This window comes from Syngnathoides biaculeatus, chromosome 9 (genome assembly GCF_019802595.1).
Source record: "Syngnathoides biaculeatus isolate LvHL_M chromosome 9, ASM1980259v1, whole genome shotgun sequence".
NCBI classification, from domain to species: domain Eukaryota; kingdom Metazoa; phylum Chordata; class Actinopteri; order Syngnathiformes; family Syngnathidae; genus Syngnathoides; species Syngnathoides biaculeatus.
In genome coordinates this window covers 28,148,858-28,168,576 of record NC_084648.1, presented here as the reverse complement: position 1 = coordinate 28,168,576, position 19,719 = coordinate 28,148,858, and the positions used below count along the sequence as shown (strand labels likewise).

At 41.8% G+C, this 19,719-nt stretch overlaps 1 protein-coding gene across 2 annotated transcripts in view; it reads right to left on the bottom strand.

The window, feature by feature from the left end:
* Window positions 1-217: 217 nt before the first annotated feature.
* mettl14 (methyltransferase 14, N6-adenosine-methyltransferase subunit) overlaps window positions 218-19,719 on the bottom strand; it is a 33,624-nt gene continuing 14,122 nt past the window's right edge. The window contains exons 5-11 of one of the 2 annotated variants that reach the window (XM_061830441.1): window positions 15,858-15,945; window positions 15,692-15,782; window positions 12,439-12,580; window positions 7,222-7,314; window positions 3,290-3,406; window positions 1,106-1,316; window positions 221-1,010 (exon numbers count right to left, since the gene is read on the bottom strand). In XM_061830441.1, the coding sequence (XP_061686425.1) occupies window positions 703-1,010; window positions 1,106-1,316; window positions 3,290-3,406; window positions 7,222-7,314; window positions 12,439-12,580; window positions 15,692-15,782; window positions 15,858-15,945 (1,050 nt within the window). In that variant the 3' untranslated portion in view covers window positions 221-702. Of the gene's footprint in view, window positions 1,011-1,105; window positions 1,317-3,289; window positions 3,407-7,221; window positions 7,315-12,438; window positions 12,581-15,691; window positions 15,783-15,857; window positions 15,946-19,719 lie in introns of both variants that reach the window. The other variant, XM_061830442.1, reaches the window with a different exon arrangement.

Here is a 19,719-nt window from a genome sequence, read left to right as displayed (position 1 = left end):
TTGTGCACGTCTGGCCTAAAAACTCCAGGAAATGTTTGGTTGGGCTTATTGCTGCCAAAGTGGCTCAACCAATTAAATCAATGGATACTTACCCCCCCTCCCCCCCTTTGTCCTGGAAATATTTTCTATAAAAATATGAAAACATAACTGAGTAGTATTAGTTAAAGCAGACTGTTTATTACTTGATTTAGTTGAAGATCCGATTAAAAGCTTCATAACCAATTGACGCTGAAATGTAAGATTAACACTTCTTCCTACAACTGTACTGTTGCAATCTCTTTTTTTTAAACAGTAAATACCAATATGGTTGCTATAGATCCCCCCTCCCACCTTTGCATATTAAATATCCAAGTCATGGTAATCCGCAAAAGATGAATTAAGAAAAAGGGGAATTTATGCTATTAGGCCACTGACATAGTATATTGAGACAAATGAGTATCTGACACAACAATGCTGGATAATCAGTGTATTCAGACTGAGTGAATTTTTGTAAAAATACATTTGTGAAACAACATCACTGAAGGCCAAACACAAGGAGATTACAGTCGAGAAGTCAGATGTATAGCTTGCATCTGAGAGCACATTAGATTGTGCTGTTGTACCAAAATGTGGTCGATGGGTGGAGATCAAACGGGCCAAACTTGTTTCCAGTCAAATCAAAGCACAAATCTAACGAGCACCAGTTGAGTGAGTATTATAGCGCTAGCGTGGGGGAAAGCCCCTATGTGGTCCTCCCCGGCCCCGGAATCCACCCCTGTCTCCACGGAAGTTTGGTCTATTTCTTTCCCGCCCTCTCTCTCCACCTCTCCCAGCATTCGGACCACTGCGCCCTCCTCTGGGTGCTCCGCCACCACGGTCCGACTTCATCTTAGAAGGCGGCGATTTGGGCCGCAGTCGCTCAATTTCCTCAGTGCAACCGGAGAGGTGGGAATCTGGCAAAGCGAAATGTGCCGCGTAGCTCTCTGGGTTGAAGTTACTGTTGGTGAGAGTGGGGCCCACTGTCAGCCAGCCTGTAGGGGGAGACATTAGCCAGTTAGAGATGTAGAAAGACCCAGCAGAACAAGAATCGAAATGAGAGCGACACGCAAACAAACTTCTGTCGCACCCGGTCTGATGGTTGAGTCTCGTCCAAAAAGGTGCAACCTCCTGCGTCCCAAACAGAAGTGCTCAATGATGTGAAAAATCTCAACGGGCTTCTCCACGTTTCCCATCTCGGGCTCCTCCGTGATGATTAAGTCGATGTCCACGTTGGAATGGATGAAGTCACCATCTGTGCTTCTCCGCACCGTTCCTTTGATACCCATCAGGCAATGTTCCTGGAAAGAAGCCATGAGACATATTTTGCTTTCAGAGCTTATCTCTCTGACTGTAATGTCGACAGCAACTCGGCACAGCAGGATACCAACAATTTGCTTGCATTCTCGGCAAGACAATGCTGCGTAGAATACAATTTGCCCTGTGATGTCACAATGTGTAAATCTAAGTCAATAAAATATGATTTATCAAGTCAAAATCTAAGTTTGTGTTCAGAAAAATCTTCACATTATAACAGCTGAGAAAATTATTTGTATAATTTGAAGAGGCCAGCTAAATTGGTGGGAGGACAAAAAACATTATCGAAACTTCACGATTTAAATGTATAAATATACTGTAAGGAAGTCATGAATTAAATATATTGAAGAAAATACTGGGTCATGGCCAGGAAAATAGCTGGTAGAGATGAAAAACATTTTTTTAGAAACATCAAACAAAATTTGTATTTCACAAAATTTCTAATTCAAACTGATGTGATTACAGAAAAGCAAACACCAAAGGCATGAAAAAGGCCACCAAAAAATTGGAACATCGTAAGGAGGCTCTGGGGGTCTCCATCAGGCCCTCGCAGAGAATGTTTTTGTTTTTAACATAAATTAAGCAATCTGGAGGACTGTGAAGGCCACGCCAGAGCCTTGATACACTTCTTACGGAGTCACTCCTTGATTTTCCTGGCTGTGTGCTTTGGGTCATTGTCATATTGACAGACCGAGCCACGACCCATCTTCAATGCTCTGACTGAGGGAAAGATGTTGTTCCCCAAAATCTCTCAATAGATGGCCGCAGTCATCCTCTCCATAATACAGTGCAGTCGTCCTGTCCCTTGTGCAGAAAAACACCCCCAAAGCATGATGCTACCACCCCCCATGTGTGACAGTAGGGATGGTGTTCTTGGGATGGAACTCGCCATTTGTCTTCCTCCAAACACAGTTGGTGGAATTATAACAAAAAGTTCAATTTTGGTCTCATATGACCACAAAACCTTCTTCCATGACTCCTCTGTATCATCCAAATGATCATTGGCAAACTTAAGATGGGCCTTGACATGTGCTAGTTTAAGCAGGGGAACCTTCCATGCCGTGCATGATTTCAAACCATGACATCTTAGTGTATTACCAACAGTCACCCTGGAAATGGTGGTTCCAGCTCTTTTTAGGTCATTGACCAAGTCCTGTCGTGCAGTCCTGGCTGATTCCTCACCTTTCTAAGGATCACTGAGACTCCACGAGGTGATATCTTGCATGGGGCTCCACTCTGATTGAGACTGACTGTCATGTTTAGCTTCTTCCATTTTCTAATGATTGCTCCAACAGTGGACCATTTTCCACCAAGCTGCTTGGCAATTTCTCTGTAGACCTTTCAAGCCGTGTGGAGTTGTACAATTTTGTCTATGGTGTCTTTCGACAGCTCTTTGGTCTTGGCCATGTGACAAGTTTGAGTCATACTGATTGCATGGGGTGGACAGGTGTCTTTATGCAGCTAACGACCTCACACAGGTGCATCTGATTAAGGAAAATACATGGAGTGGAGGTGGACTTTTAAAGGCACACTAACAGGTCTTTGGAGGGTCAGAATTCTAGCTGATAGACAGGTGTTCAAATACTTATTTGCAGCTGTATCACACAAATAAATCGTTAAAAAAAAAAATCATACATTGTGATTTCTGGATTTTTCTTTTTAGATTATCTCTCTCACAGTGGACATGCACCTACGATGAAAATTTTAGACCCCTCCATGATTTCTAAGTGGGAGAACTTGCAATATAGCAGGCTGTTCAAATACTTATTTCCTTCACTGTATATCCCATCGATCAGTGGACAGACAATTGTCTCTTCAAGGAACAAAGAATGTGCTATTTCACAATTAAAAGCTTGCATCTTGTGATAATAAGACAAGTTCAAAAGTTCAATGTAATTGGGTGTAAATACATCAGCCTTGGAAATTAAAAGGACACGCTCATATTGATTTGTTGTACCTTTGTCCTCTGAAACACTGCTTTTGGGTCCAGTGCCTTTGTCTTGCCTGGGTTATTCTTGTTGGTCTTGATCCAGCAGATGTCTTCGCAACGCCTGAAGCCCCACTTCCTTAAACACTGCAAACATGGTGTTGAGTGCGAACATGATGGGCCAAGGTCAAGATTCATAACAGAATACGAGTTTAACAGAAATGTTTGGTTTATGAAGCTCAAAAGAGGCAAAAAGACATGATCTTGTAATAGCATCGCTGAGGCATACCAGTTGACTGATTTCTCATCGTACAGTAGCTATAAAAGGATGAGGGTGACCTTATTCGATGAAAATGAAAAAAATGTTCAAATACTGCGACTGGAACACCTTATGTGCCCAATTTCTTTTCTCCTATTTTATATCTGCAGACCCCACCTTTTAGAAGATATTACAATCCATTAAGCAGGGTAAGAAATCCCAAACCACTGAGCATAATTTTAACATTTCCCCCACTTTTCCGATCAATTTAGCAAAGGTCTGATTGTCGGATGTCAAAAATATAATCGGGAGTGACAGCATTACCCTGAGTTACTATCTTGTAGTGTGAGGTGTGTTAAGAGTGATTTTTCCCTAAGTCATCCTCTTGGGCTATTTGGTATCTGGATGTGTCCACGCCCACTCCCCTCCACACACACGCATACACACACTTCTACTGCCTGGCACACACCCCCAGCCAGTCAATGATTAGTGTCTTGTCAAGACACTCCGTCTACCCCCCCATGGGTAATTGGCTTCTGACTAACTGCCTCCAACCTGTCTGGCTGACAACTCTCAATGTCCAACTTTCGTGGTCAACACCAAGGCCAGCAGAGGCACATACTCTTGAGATTTTAATGTGAAAAGGTATGAAAGCCAATTTGGAAGCGATATGAAATGTGTGCTATTTCCAGATACAAATTGAGGAGCAAATGTTTGTTTAGTGGTTGTGTAATGAATCTTACAAGTGTTCCACCACAATAAAAAAAATGACAAGATGAGTTGCTCAAATGTGAGAAAGAAAAGAGCAATTAAGATTAAGTAGTCAGCACAAATTTTGAAAGTTCTCCCCCTCATAAACATGAGAGACCTGTAATTTGCACCATAGGTATACCTCACTTATGAGAGACAAAATTAAAGTATATATAGAAAAATCCTAATTTTCAAAGAGCTTTCAGTATCATCAAATGATGGTGGAACATAAGTATTTGGTCAATTATGAAAGTACATCTCAATACGTGGTTATACACTTTGTTGGCAAAGACAGAGATCAAACATTTTCTGTAAGCCTTCACTGGTGCATATATTTAGAGCAATAAGGCTTTAGGGCTGTTGCTGTGCAACAGAGACTTTCAACTCCCTCCAAAGATATCGGAGGGAGTTGAGATCTGGAGACTGGATAGGCGACTTCAGGACCTACAAGTCCCACTGACACAAAAAGCATGATTTTTAGTATGTTTTTAATGATAATAAAAACGAAAAAAGGCAGCCGGAATGGACTCATCCATTTTTTCACCACACAACATGATTTTGACGTATATAGCTTTTTGTAACTCCCTCCATGACAATCCTCTCGAGGGATTTGTTTCGGAGAAGAAGCAGAAAGTGACATTATTATCAGTCACGTTTCATCTCCAATGGCCTGACTGATGGAAGTAGGTTTTTATTCAAAATCTTACAATATTAGCCCCCATTCATTCTTTCCACCCCATGCTTCTCCATAGGTATGGTCTTCTTTGGCTGCAACTCAACATTCTTTCTTCTTCAAAAAGCGTTTTGACCAAAATGTTCTATTTAAGTTTCATGTGACTAAATGACAGTCTCCAAATCATCTTCTGGATTACCCAAATGCTCTCTAGCAAACTTCCGACGGGCGTGGACATGGACTGACTTAAACAGGAGGACATGTCTGGCACTGCAGTTGAGAGGAAATGCTACTCAATGCTAAGGAAATTAATGAAACTTTTGACCTAAAAAAAATATAAAATTCTGTAAGAAAGGATCACTCAATATTGTGGCATTTAGCAAAATTAAATAATGTTAGTAAGCCTGACTGACCTGAAACAGGAGAGGTTTAGTCTGATTTGACTTCAGACACTGAGACAAAAAATTAAATGTGTATTTTTTCACAGTGTATGCAAACTTCTAGCATACAACTGTATGTATTCCATTTTCTAATAATTGCTGCCACAGTTGATTTCACACCAACCTGATTAGCTTCTGTAGATTTAGTTTGGTCAGCCTGATGCAAGTCTACAATTTTGTTTCTGGTGTCTTTTGGCAGCTCTTTGGTCTTGGCCACTGTTAGAATTTGGAGTGTGAGTGTTTGAGGTTGAGGGCAGGTGTCTTTTATACTGATGCCCTCATTTTGTCTCTCATAAGTAGAGAGCTTGTACACCTACGTCACCGAAGTCACGTGACGGGCCATACTGCCAGTCAAGCAAAGCACTGCTCAATTCTAAGTCGGTTGGAGACGACACGAAAATATGTCTTATAGCACGACGCTCAGAGTTTTGTACGATAACGTTAAGCATTTAGAAGGTCATAATAAACGAAGGCACGTGTAAAAATGACAGACACTCGGCATAGAGGACCCATACTTAATGCCAAAGTCAATGTTTTCTCCGATAAGAAATTGTACTGTTAATCCGCTTTTGCTTGTCTTGGACAACTGGATCTACACATGTATCTGGTGAGTAAGGTGTCGAGATTTACACGGAAGTGTTTGAAAGCGTAGAAAAGTCTGGATGCATACAAATACTTCGTTGCTCGATCTGTTCTCAATCAAGAATAAATCCCACGTTGTGATGGAGTCACTCAGATTTTTTCAATACAAATACCAATATTTAAATAAATTACCTTTGCTTTTACACAAACTCGAATTCATTGACTGGAAAAAAAAAAAAGACAGCGAGTTGGCTCCTCCGTACACGAAGCGTGTTGCGGCCACACAAACTTCAGTAAATTTCTCCGTTACATTACATTTTTGTCACATATGCATTGTTCTCAAATGAGTCCAATGCGTATTTAAAAAAAGAAAATAAACCGTTGGGATAGCTTCAGGCCCCATACATGGAAGTGCGTTGCGGCCAGACGAACTTCGGTAAACCTCTGTGTGACCGACAGTTCACTTTTCTTTTTTTAAATACGCACTGGACTAATTTGAGAACTATGCATATTTACAAAAAAAAAAAATAAGTCTGTCGGGGAGAGATTTACCGAAGTTTAATGTGTGGCCGCAACACTCATCTGTATACATTGGAGACGACTCCGTCTTTTTTTTTTTTTTTTTAAATGTATTGTTCTCAAATGAGCCAACTTGGCATTATAAATAAGAGTTTGGAATTTGAGGTTGAGAAGAATAATTCCTATTTGAAATTTTGTCAGGCATTATCTAACACGTTTAATTGCCGAAATCCATCGATGTTTTCTCATCTTTTCAGCTGGTATTCCATGGAATGACCTCTTTGAATATCTGTCTTGTCTGTTGTAAAAACCAACAGCACAACAAGTCTTCGGCATTGTGAATATTCTGCTCTGGTTCAATGTCCCCCAATATCAATGTCGAGCAGCTCTTTTCGACCGGCAATATGGCGCTGTGACAATGGTGATGTCACGCGCACGAGCCCTACACCTATGATGAAATGACCTATGACGAACATGACAGTTTTTGTCTTTTTAAGTGGGTGAACTTGCACAATAGGTGTTTGCTGATTAAATACTTTCTTTTTTTGCCCCACCAGACGTAATTTTTCAACATACAATTGTGTCCATCTGACTCACAACAATGCTCTCATGTTATCTGAAAAAGTAAAAAAAATAAAAGAAATGGAAAGAAAAAAAATAGACTAAGAATTCCTCGAGCCCCAAGGACGCTGTGAACTCATGAGACCAATGTAGATGTGAGAGTGAGGGAAGGAGTTACCATTCTTCCCAAGTCCAGGCCTTCACCTGAGCCGCACCAGAGAAAGACGAATGACCGCAGGGCGGATATCTCTTCAATCTCCAGCTTCATGATCTACCAACCGCAGCAGAGGAAACATGAATAGTCCTTCCTTCAATCCATTTCCCATTGTCCATCATTCCATTTTCTGAGCCCCTAATCCTCATGAGCGCCGCGGTAGTGCTGGAGCCAATCCCAGCTGTCTTCGGGCAGGAGGCAGAGAAGACTTCGTTGCCAGCCAATTGAAGCGCACATAGAGACAGAAAACAGACACACAATCATACCTAGGGGTAAATTGGAGTCTCCAATAAACGCACGTTTTTTGGGATGTGGGAGGAAATTGAGGTAAACCCACACAAACACCGACGAAGATGCCCACGCCACATCGGAGGGCTGAGCCGTGTGACGCAGACATGAAAAAACTGCCACCAAGGTTAAGAGTCCGAAAATATAATTAAGTCAAATCTTATTCTTCTTTTTCCTTTCGGCTTGTCCCATTAGGGTTCGCCACAGCGTGTCATCTTTTTCCATCTTAGCCTATCTTCTGCATCTTCCTCTCTAACCCCAACTGGCCTCATGTCTTCCCTCACCCCATCTATAAACCTTTTCTTTGGTCTTCCTCTCGCTCTTTTGCCTTGAAGCTCCATCCTCAGCACCTTTCTACTAATATACTCACTCTCTCGCCTCTGAACATGTCCAAACCATCGAAGTCTGCTCTCTCGAATCTTGTCTCCAAAACATTCATTTCTAATCCTATCCAACCTGCTCACTCCGAGCGAGAACCTCAACATCTTCATTTCTGCCACCTCCAGTTCTGCTTCCTGTTGTTTCTTCAGCGCCACCGTCTCTAATCCCTACATCATGGCCGGCCTCACCACTGTTTTGTAAACTTTACCCTTCATCCTAGCAGAGACTCTTCTGTCACATAACACACCAGACACCTTCCGCCAGCTGTTCCAACCTGCTTGGACCCGTTTCTTCACTTCCATACCACACTCACCGTTGCTCTGGATTGTTGACTATAAATATATGAAGTCCTCCAACCTCGCTATCTCTTCTCCCTGTAGCCTCACTCTTCCCCCTTCACCTTTCTTATTCACGCACATATATTCTGTTTTACTTTGGCTAATCTTCATTCCTCTCCTTTCCAGTGCATGTCTCCATCTTTCTAATTGTTCCTCTGTCTATCCTGCTTTCACTGCATATCACAATATCATCTGCGAACATCATGGTCCAAGGGCATACCAGTCTAACCTTATCTGTCAGCATATCTATTACCACTGCAAACAAGAAGGGGCTCAGAGCTGATCCCTGATGCAGTCCCACCTCCACCTTAAATTCTTCTGTCACACCTAAGGCACACCTCACCATTCTTCTGCTGCCATTATACATGTCCTGTACTATTTTAACATACTTCTCTGCCTCACCAGACTTACGCATGCAGTACCATAGTTCCTCTCTTGGTACTCTGTCATAGGCCTAAATCTAGATCCACAAAGACACAATGTAGCTCTTCTGACCTTCTCTGTACTTTTCCACGAGCATCCTCAAGGCAAACAATGCATCTGTGGTACTCTTTCTGGGCATGAAACCATACTGTTGCTTGCAGGTACTTACTTCTGTCCTGAGTCTAGCCTCCACTACTCTTTCCCATAACTTCATTGTGTGGCTCATCAACTTTATTCCTCTATAATTCCCACAGCTCTGAACATCGCCTTTGTTCTTAAAAATGGGAACTAGAACACTTTTCCTTCATTCTTCAGGCATCTTTTCGCCCGCAAGTATTCTGTTGAATAAGTTGGTCAAAAACGCCAAATGCCTTTCCATTTTTCATCCTTTGTAGTGCCTTTCTGCCTTACTAATCATTGCCAATTCCTGGTCCTTCACACTTGCCTCTTCAACTCTTTTTTTCTCACTCATTTTCTTCCTTCTTCAACTTCTCAAATGATTCTTTCCATCTATTTAGCACACTACTGGCACCAGTCAACACATTTCCATCTATATCCTTAATCACCCTTACCTGCTACACATCCTTCCCATCTCTATCCCTCTGTCTGGCCAACCTGTAGAGATCCTTTTCTCCTTCTTTCGTGTCCAACCTGGTGTACATGTCTTCATAAGCCTCTTGTTTAGCCTTTGCCACCTCTACCTTTGCCCTACGTCGCATCTCGATGTCCTCCTTTTACCTCTCCTCAGTCCTCTCAGTGTCCCACTTCTTCTTCGCTAATCTCTTTCCTTGTATGACTCCCTGTATTTTGGGGTTCCACCACCAACTCTCCTTCTCCCCTTTCCTACCAACAGACACACCAAGTACTCTCTTGCCTGTCTCTCCGATTACCTTGGCTGTCATAGTCCAGTCTTCCAAGAGCTTCTGCTGTCCATCAAGAGCCTGTCTCACCTCTTTCCGAAAGGCCGCACAACATTCTTCCTTTCTCAGCTTCCACCACATGGTTCTTTGCTTTACCTTTGTCTTCTTAACCTTCCTAGCCACCACAGAGTCATCCTACACACCACCATCCTATGCTGTTGAGCTACATTCTCCCCTACCACTACTTTACAGTCAGTAATCTCCTTCAGATTACATCGTCTGCACAAAATATAATCCACCTGCGTGCTTCTACCACCGTTCTTGTAGGTCACTATATGTTTCTCCCTCTTCTGGAAATAAGTGTTCATTACAGCCATCTCCATCCTTTTTGCAAAGTCCACCACCATCTGTCCCTCAAAGTTCCTTTCCTGGATGCTGTACTTACCCATCACTTCTTTATCGCCCCTGTTTCCTTTACCAATATGTCCATTACAATCTGCACCTATCACAACTCTCTCGCTGTCTGGGATGGTCAGAACTACTTCATCTAGTTCCTTCCAGAATTTCTCTTTCAACTCTAGGTCACATCCTACCTGTGGGGCATAGCCGCTAACCACATTATACATAACATCGTCTCATCACTCGATCTGATACTCTTTTCACCTCCAAGACATTCTTAAACAGCTCTTCCTTTAAAATAACCCCTACTCCATTTCTCTTCCCATATACTCCGTGGTAGAATAATTTAAACCCTGCTCCTAAACTTCTAGACTTACTACCTTGGCACCTGCTCTCTTGGATGCACAGAATATCAACCTTTCTCCTAATCATCATGTCAACCAACTCCTGAGCTTTACCTGTCATATAATTAACTCAAATAAATGTTATATAAAAAGGCACATTGGACGACTGTTTCCCACATCTGTTTCACAGTTCTGAAGATGCGGGTTCAAATCCAGCCTTGCATGTGTGGAGTTTGTATCTTCTCCTCGTACCAGCCTGGGTTTTCTCTGGGTACTCCGGTTTCCTCCCACATCCCAAAAACATGCAAGGTAGGTTAATTAAAGATTCTAAATTGTCCTTAAGGGTGACTGTCAGCGTGAATGGTTGTTTAGATGTGCCCTGCAATAGGTTGGCTCCAGCACACCCGTGACCCTAGCGATGATAAGTAGTCCGGAAGTTGAATCAAAGACATGTTACATAAGTGGACTGGACAGTTAAGCCAAATGAATGTTCAGATACGTGCACGTTGCATCTGCTGGATAAAGACAGCAGTTGGGAAGGGCATACATACTCTCTACAGTATTTTTGAATATTACAGTCCGGTTTAGCTGCTCACATGTACTTATCTCTGGGCTCATTCACTTTCTTAGCAATAGTTTTCAATTACTTTTCTGTTGCTTTTCCGAAACTTTTCATTTTATTTTCAAGACTGAAATAATTAAGTGTTCATGCCATTTTGTTTGCAAATATTTCAGAATCCATATTAAGAGGAAACGCAAGAGAGTCTAGTTGGGCCTTCTTGGACTTTAACTGACTGTGGTTCTTACTTTCCATTCTGAATTGAAACAATTCCTGATTTTTTTAATGGGGCGGGCCAGGTGAAAAAGTTTTCATGGTTTAAATCATGGCTATCCATACTACAGTCCATTTTTTTAATAGCCCGCGGCACCGGCCAAAATAAAGATCTGAAGAAACCTTGTTGTTTCGCTGCTTTGTACTAGTGTACTTACTTTCTAAACTGGGTGGAAAAGAATTATAATAGAAGTTTGTTGTTAATTCTGACATGCTTGTTTTCAAGTAATCATACATCATTCCGAAGGCTATAAGAAAGAAGTCACTGTGAAGTTTGGTGTCCCCTTTTTACAGTCTCACAGGGCTCATTTTTACCCAGTATTAATAATTTTCTGAAACTCAATTTAAAAGTTGTGAATATTTTATTTCACACAGGGAAGTTTACAGTTCCAAAGGGACATGTTACTGAGCTTCCATTGACGGCAAACGTGGTGTGTAGTTTATTTAAAAAAAAAAAAAAAACGTGGCAACATTGCGTTGACAGTATTAAAGGAAAATGATCACCTCAACTCAAGTTAATTTACCCTTAATCAGAAGTCTCAAAGGGCTTCACAGGCCCATAGTTGACATATCTGCTTTTAATGCAGTGTACTTGAGAGTTCTTGACAGAGGAAGTCACCTGCAGTGTAAAATACGTGCTAATGTTAGAGATGGTAATTCGTATTATTCGAGTTGCCCCGGCGTTTTTGTTCTAGTTTAATTTATTAACTGCGACAATGTTGGAAAAATATGTATTTTATTGCTTTAACTACAATTCTGACTCAGGTGTGATGTTTGGCTGAGGGTCAAAGCTGCAGAGCGGTCATTGTGACAAAATCTGCGACCTGCCCCACAAAAGAAAAAAAAAATTAATTTAGAGGCAAGTAGGGGGGAAACGGAATTCCGTTACTCCTATACGATGTGTCCATAGGAGTTTAAGTATGCTCGTGGCACAACGTCCTTTGCATGATACAATATTATTGGAGGTGTTGCACGGAATCAATGTTTTTTTAAGTTAAGCTACACTTCTGCTTGCTCATATGTGTGCACATACAAACATTTGGAGTAGGCATCTAAGTTCAAATGTGACATCTCATTTGTATGTCAAGTCAAATTTTAATCGATTGTGACACCATTTAAATTAGTCATGCATTCCCAACATTACCCATGCAATATTTTGATGACTTTTCCAAAACTGGAAAATACACTTTCACTGTGCATAATTTTTCCAGGCTTTTCATTAATGGTGCAAAAAATGTATGAATGTATACATTCTTACAATTATGCCTAAGAATAAAAAGAAGAGAAATTAAGAACAAGTTAGCATGCAAACTTACATCATCCCAGGTCCAGAAGCGCTCTGTGTGGCTGATGCCTGACTCTCTGTAATATTCCTCTAAAGGAGGCTCAAGTAGAATGACATCAAACTCACTTTTTAAATCCTGCAGGTCAAAGTGCTCTGGGTCGGCCTGGAGGTACCTAATGATGACACACAATTGCACTTGTACATTGGGGCAAAAAAAATATTTAGACAGCCACCAACTGCGCAAGATCTCTCACTTAAAATCATGAAAAAGGCCTGTAATTTTCATCATAGGTATATGAGAGAGAAAATGTGAAAAAACAAATCCAGAAAATCAAGTTATGGTAGAAAATAAATAATTGCTCAATAATATTTAATGTCAATACTTTTGTTTTTACCCCTTTTAGGCAATGACCGAGGTCAAACGTTTTCTGTAAGTTTTCATAAGGTTTTAACAGATGCTGGTATTTTTGCCCATACCTCCATGCAGATCTTCTCTAGAGCAGTGATGTTTGAAGGCAGTACAGACTTTCAACTCCCTCCCAAGATTTTCTATAGGTTTGAGATGACTGTGCATGGGTGCTACTCCACACCAGGACCTTGACATGCTTTTTATGAAGCCACTCCTTCATTACCTGGACACTGTGTTAAGAATCATTGTCATGATGAAAAACCCAGCCATGTTTTATCTTCTATGCAGTTACTGATAGAAGGAGGTTTTCCACACAAAATCTCAAGATACATGGCCCCATTAATTCTTTTCTTTCCGCAGATTAGTTGACCTGGTCCTTTGCCGAAAAGAAAGCCCCGAATCATGTTTCCACCCCCATGCTTCACAGTAGGTATGGTGTTCTTGGGATGCAAATTAGCATTCTTTCTCCGACAAACACAACAGGTTGAGTTTTAACCAAAAAGTTGTATTTTGGTTTCATTTGACCATATGACATTCTCCCTTCCTCTTATGGATCAATAAAATGCTCTCAAGCAAACTTCAGATGGGCCTGGACATGTACTGACTGAAGCAGGAGTACACATCTGGGACCGCAGAATTTAAGTCCCTGCCAGCGTAGTATGGGACTGATGGTAGCCTTTGTTACTTTCGTCCAAGCTCAGTAGGTCATTCATAAGATCGCCCTGTGTGGTTCTTGGATTTTTGCTCACTGTTCTTGGATTTTTGCTCACTGTTCTTATGAACATTTTGACCCAAGGGGTGAGACCTTGCGTGGCGTCGAAGATCAAGGGAGATTATCAGTGGTCTTGTATGTCTTTCATTTTCTAATAAATGCCCCCAAGAGTTGATTTCACACCAAGATGCTTAACTATTGCATATTCAGTCTTCCCAGCCTGGTGTGGGTCAATATTTTTTTTTCTGGTGACCTTTAATAACTCTTTGGTCTTAGCCATAGTGGAGTTAGGAGTGTGACCGTTTCACGTTCTGGAGAGGTGTCTTTTATACTTATGAGTTGAAACAGGCTCCATTTATACTGGTAACGATTGGAGGACAGAGGAGCCTCTCAAAGACGAAGATCCACATTGTGAGAGCTGCAAATCTTGTCTGTTTTTTGGTGGTATTTTATACCATAATTAGCTGAAAAATTCTTTAAAAAAAAAAAAAAGACAATGTGCTTTTCTGGATTTGTTTTTCTCGTTTTGTCCCTTATTGGTGAGGTTTACATACCCGTTTAAGTGGGAAAACTTGCACAATTGATTGCTGACTAATTACTTATTTGTTCCACCTTATGTTAAGGTTTACATTCACCACCTAATTCAAACATGTTACCTGACAATTGGTGACATACACTAGAATGCCAATAGTATTTTCTCACCTGCCTTGACTCAGATATGAACTGAAGTAAGATAACATTTTTTATCCATAGGGTTTAATATGACAGGAGTCCACCCCAATTATAACATCTTGAATTTTCTGGAAAGGCTTTCTGCAACATTTTTAAGTGTGTTTATGGGAAGTGATGGCCATTTTTATAGAAGCTTATTTGTCAGGTTACACAATGACATTGGATGAGAAGCCCTGACTCTCAATCTCCATTCTAATTATTTCAAAAGTATCAAAAGTGTTATACAGATTTGAGGACAGAATTGTAGAGGCCAGTCAAGTTCATCCACATCAAACTTGCTCATCTGTGTCTTTATGAACCTTGATTTGTGCACCCATGCACAGTCATCTTGGAACAGGGAGGAGGCAGCTCCATACTTTCCTACAAAGTTGGAAAGGTCCAAAACATTTGCTCTCTGAGCACCAGTGAAAGGAACTCTGGATGCTTTTACATACAAAGAGACTTTGGGCAGCCAAACAGTTTGGGGATTACCCCCCCCCCTGTTCCGACACATCTGTACACCAGTGTACAAAGTAATATCCATAAAGATATGGATAAGAGTATTTGGTTTGGATGAACTTCACTCCCTGTCCTAAACCTGATAGAACACCTTTGGGTTGATTTCGAGAGGACAGTGAGCCAGGCCTTCTCATCACACACATCAGTGTGTGACCTTTCAAATATGCTAGGGAAAGATTGTGCAAAAACCTCCCATTAACACACACCTTGTTGAAAGCCTTCCCACAAGAGTTGAAGATGTTGCACCGGAAAACGGTAGATCAACATCATATCAAATCATATGGATTTAGAATGGGATGTCATTTAAAATCATATGTGAATGAAGGGAGATGAATGTGTAGTTTTGGTAATATAGTATACAAAAACCATACAACACATGTATGTTTAAAAACACCAGCTTTAAAAGTAAACTACAGTGAAAGCATCAAAGTTTTTCCCAAACCCTAGGAAAATATCCAATTTCACTTCATTTGGGGGGAATGTTTTTGCTCAGTCAGCGAAGGTTACCTAAAGACTACGTATCATTTAATATTTGCATTATATATATATTCCAGTTTACATTTGTGTTGTCACTGTCCAGTTTTGAAGTTGTGGCATTACTTGCAAGCATTCTGGGCATTTAGACACGGGGCTGTGATGTGTTGTGTGAATGCAAACATTCATATCGAATATGTGCCCCTTGGAACATATGTGGAAATAGCAGTTGGAGATAGTTAATGATGTAAAATATGTGGACATGAAGTAAAAATCCTACCCCAGATGCACATTGAGGTGGGATTTAAAAACCAATTTTGCTGATAGCTCAAGTTTTAATTTACTTTTGAGGCATAATTTTTCCAGATTTTGCTTGAACTTCAAATTGGACGACTTTTGCGGGATTTGACTTTTGGAGTTACAAAAAAAAAGGTAAATTTAGTTGTTTGCTGAACGTACATGGGAGGGGTGTTAGTCGTAGAGATGAGTTCGTCCTTCAGTCGGATCAGCTCTCGCAGTTTGGGGTACTCTTCAAATCGATCAGCCAAGCCTGACACCCACCCCGTAAAAAAAGACAAATGTGACATGTGTATGCACCAACACTCACCCGCACAAACGCACTCACCAACATCTCGAATGAAGTTCTGCGGCCTATGGCCTGTATCAACAAAGTGCTGACAGTAATCATTGTGAGGGTTCAAACTCTGTGTACCCTGAAAGAAAATAAATGGAGGAAACAATGTCCGGAACATTATGTATACATTCTGTTTAATATACTGTATACCAGAAGTACTGTGATAAATATCTGGGCTTACACGACCTAGATTTTTTAGGCTGATGACCAATCAGTGGGTTTAAAAAAGGATAAGCGATCCGATCAAAAGATGGCGCAATATATAAATGACATGTTCATTTACTGGATATGGAGTAGTCTTCAAAGTATTTTCTATTCAGGTCATGTATTCTAATCAGTCAGGTCAAACCAACAGTACAACATGGCAGAGAAAATGGGTACTATAATTACTATAATCAAATTACATCACACACACAAACCTTAGAGCACTGGTGTCAAACTCAAGGCCCTGTGGCAACATGTTGTCCTCCTTATCATTTAATGTTGCCTCCAAAAGCAAATCATGGTTTCATGCCTAGAAAGAGTACCACAGATGCACTATTTGCCTTGTGGATGCTCGTGGAACAGTACAGAGAAGGTCAGAAGGAGCCACATTGTATCTATGTAGACCTAGAGAAAGCCTATGACAGAGTACCAAGAGAGGAACTATGGTACTGCATGCACAAGTCTGGTGTGGCGGAGAAATATGTTAGAATAGTACAGGACATGTATGGGTGGAGCAGAACAGCAGTGACGTGCCATTGGTGTGCCAGAAGAATTTAGGGGAGAGGTGGGACTGCATCAGGGTTCCGCGCTGAGCCCCTGCCTGTTTGCGGTAGTAATGAATAGGCTGACAGGTTAGACTGGATTTCCCTTGGACCATGATGTTCGCAGATGATATTGTCATCCACAGTGTGCAGGGAACAGGCGAAGGAACAGTTGGAAAGATGGAGGTATGCACTGGAAAGGAGAGGAATGAAGATTAGCCATAGTAAAACAATATATATGTGCGTGAATGAGAGGGGCGGAGGAGGAAGATTGAAGCTCCAGGGAGAAGAGATAGCGAAGGTGGACTACTTCAAATACTTGGGGTCAAAAATACAGTGGTAAGGAAGTTAAGAAAAGGGTCAAAGCGAGGTAGAAAAGTTGGCAGAAGGTATCTGGTGTTCTATGTGACAGAAGAGTATCGCAAGGATGAAGGGCAAAATTTATAAAACAGTACAGTTAACAGTTCAGAGACGGTGGCCTGAAGAAACAACAGGAAGCAGAACTTCAGGTAGCAGAAATTAAGATACTGAGGTTCTCGCTTGGTGTGAACAGGTTGGATAGCATTAGAAATGAGCTCATTAGAGGGACAGCCATAGTTGGATGTTTTGCTGACAAGGTTCGAGAGAGCAGACTTCGATGGTTTGGACATGTTCAGAGGCGAGAGAGTGAGTATATTGGTGGTAGGGTGCTGAGGATGGAGCTGCCAGGCAAAAGAGCTAGAGGAAGACCAAAGAGAAGGTGGATGGATGTTGTGAGGGGAGACAAGAGGGCAGTGGGTGTTAGAGAGGAAGAAGCACGAGATAGGGCTAGATGGAAAAAGATGATACGCTGTGGCGACCCCTAACGGGACAAGCCGATAGAAAAATGAAGAAGCAAAAGCAAATCACGTGTGTCAACTTCATGTTTCTTGCTAAAACACCAAAACTGGAAATTGATTTTTAGTAACATTACAATATTGTATACACTTTTTGTTACCAATTCCCGTTTTAAAATATTAAAAAAAAAAAAAACGGCTTTTTCTGGCTCCTGATTTCAAAGCAAGTTTTCCATCAATTTGTAGCGTATGTGTAATATGATGTCATCATATACAGTGAAGAAAATACGTATTTGATCACCCTGCTATATTGCAAGTTCTGCCACTTAGAAATCATGAAGGGGTCTGAGATTTTCATCGTAGGTGCATGTCCACTGTGAGAGACGATCTAAAAAGAAAAATCCAGAAATCACAATGTATGATTTTTTTCAACAATTTGTGTGATACAGCTGCAAATAAGTTCTTGACCATCTGCCTATCCTGAATCAGATGCAACTGTGTGAGCTCGTTTGTACAACTCCACACAGCTGGAAAGGGCTATGGAGAAATTGCCAAAGAGCTTGGTGAAAAAAGGTCCACTGTTGGAGCAATCATTAGAAAATGGAAGAAGAAGCTAATCATGACGGTCAATGACAATCGGAGAGGAGCCCCATGAAAGATATCACCTCGTGGGGTCTCAAACATCCTTAGAAAGGATGAGGAATCAGCCCAGGACTACACGACAGGACTTCATCAATGACCTGAAAAGCGCTTGGACCACCGTTTCCATGGTGACTGTTGGTAATACACTAAGACGTTATGGTTTGAAATCATGCATGGCACAGAAGGTTTCCCTACTTAAACCAGCACATGTCAAGGCCTGTCTTAAGTTTCCCAATGACCAACTGGATGATACAGAAGAATCATGGGAGAAAGGTCAGATGATACCAAAATGGAACTTTTTGGCCATAATTCCACTAAACGTGTTTGGAGGAAGATGAATGATGAGTTCCATCCCAAGAACACCATCCCTACTGTGAATCATGGGGGTGGTCGCATCATGCTTTGGGGGTGTTTTTCTGCACATCGGACAGGACGACTGCACTGGATTAAGTGGAGGATGACCGTGGTTATGTATTGTGAGATTTTGGGGAACAACCCGTTTCCCTCAGTCAAGCGTTTAAGATGGGTCGTGGCTGCGTCTTCAACATGACAATGACCCGAAGCACACAGCCAGGAAAACCAAGGAGTGGCTCCGTAAGAAGCACATCAAGGTTCTGGCGGGGCCGAGCCAGTCTCCAGACCTAAACTCAATAGAAAATCTTTGGAGGGAGCTGAAACTCCGTGTTTCTCACCGACAGCCCAGAAACGTGTCTGATCAAGAGAAGATCTGTGTGGAGGAGAGGGCCAAAATCCCTCCTGCAGTGTGTGCAAACCTGGTGAACACCGACGGGAAACGTCTGACCTCTGTAATTGCAAACAAAGGCTTCTTCTTTTTCTGTCAGCTTGTCCCGTTAGGGGTCGCCACAGCGTGTCATATTTTTCCATTTAAGCCTATCTTGTGCATCCTCCTCTCTAACACCCACTATCCTCATGTCCTCCCCTACAATATCCATCAACCTTTTCTTTAGTCATCCTGTCGCTCTTTTGCCTGGCAGCTCCCTCCTCAGCACCCTTCTACCAACATACACACTCTCTCGCCGCTGAGGTGCCGCGATTGGCGGTCACAGCCTCTGCGAAGGCTGCGTGTTGGGCTTTGCGACGGGGGCGGCTCTGAAGAACCCAGCAGAGAATGCGTTACTCAGTCGCATGCGTGCATAAAACCCCCGGCTCGACTGTGAACACCCCCCTAAAGCAGCACCGCTCGGCTCTGTCATAAGCCACACCGGCTGGCTGCGATGAGCCACGATGGCTCATCTCCGCCGCGGAAGTGGATCGGACGGGATGCGGTTTGGCCATGATCGGATATCATCTGAATATGGCTCGAAACTATAGTATAATTGTTGGATTAATTGGATATAAAGTTATCTCATATTTGCTTTCTTGGTTTTTTACTGCTTCATTGCTTGTGTAATGTGGTGCAATCGAGAGGCCGTTTGGGTGCCATGGAAACTTTGCTATGATGTGCTTTAACATTGTGATGCAATCAATTTTCATTGGGTGCCGTGGAAACATCAGACAGTGATGCAGAAGACAAGAAAGACTGACGATATCCAGAGGATGGTGAAGACATCGCAAAGACTCACATGGACTATTTTTGTCACAGTTGCTTTGTCACAATTTGCTTTGTGTGATGCAGACCACGCTAAGGAA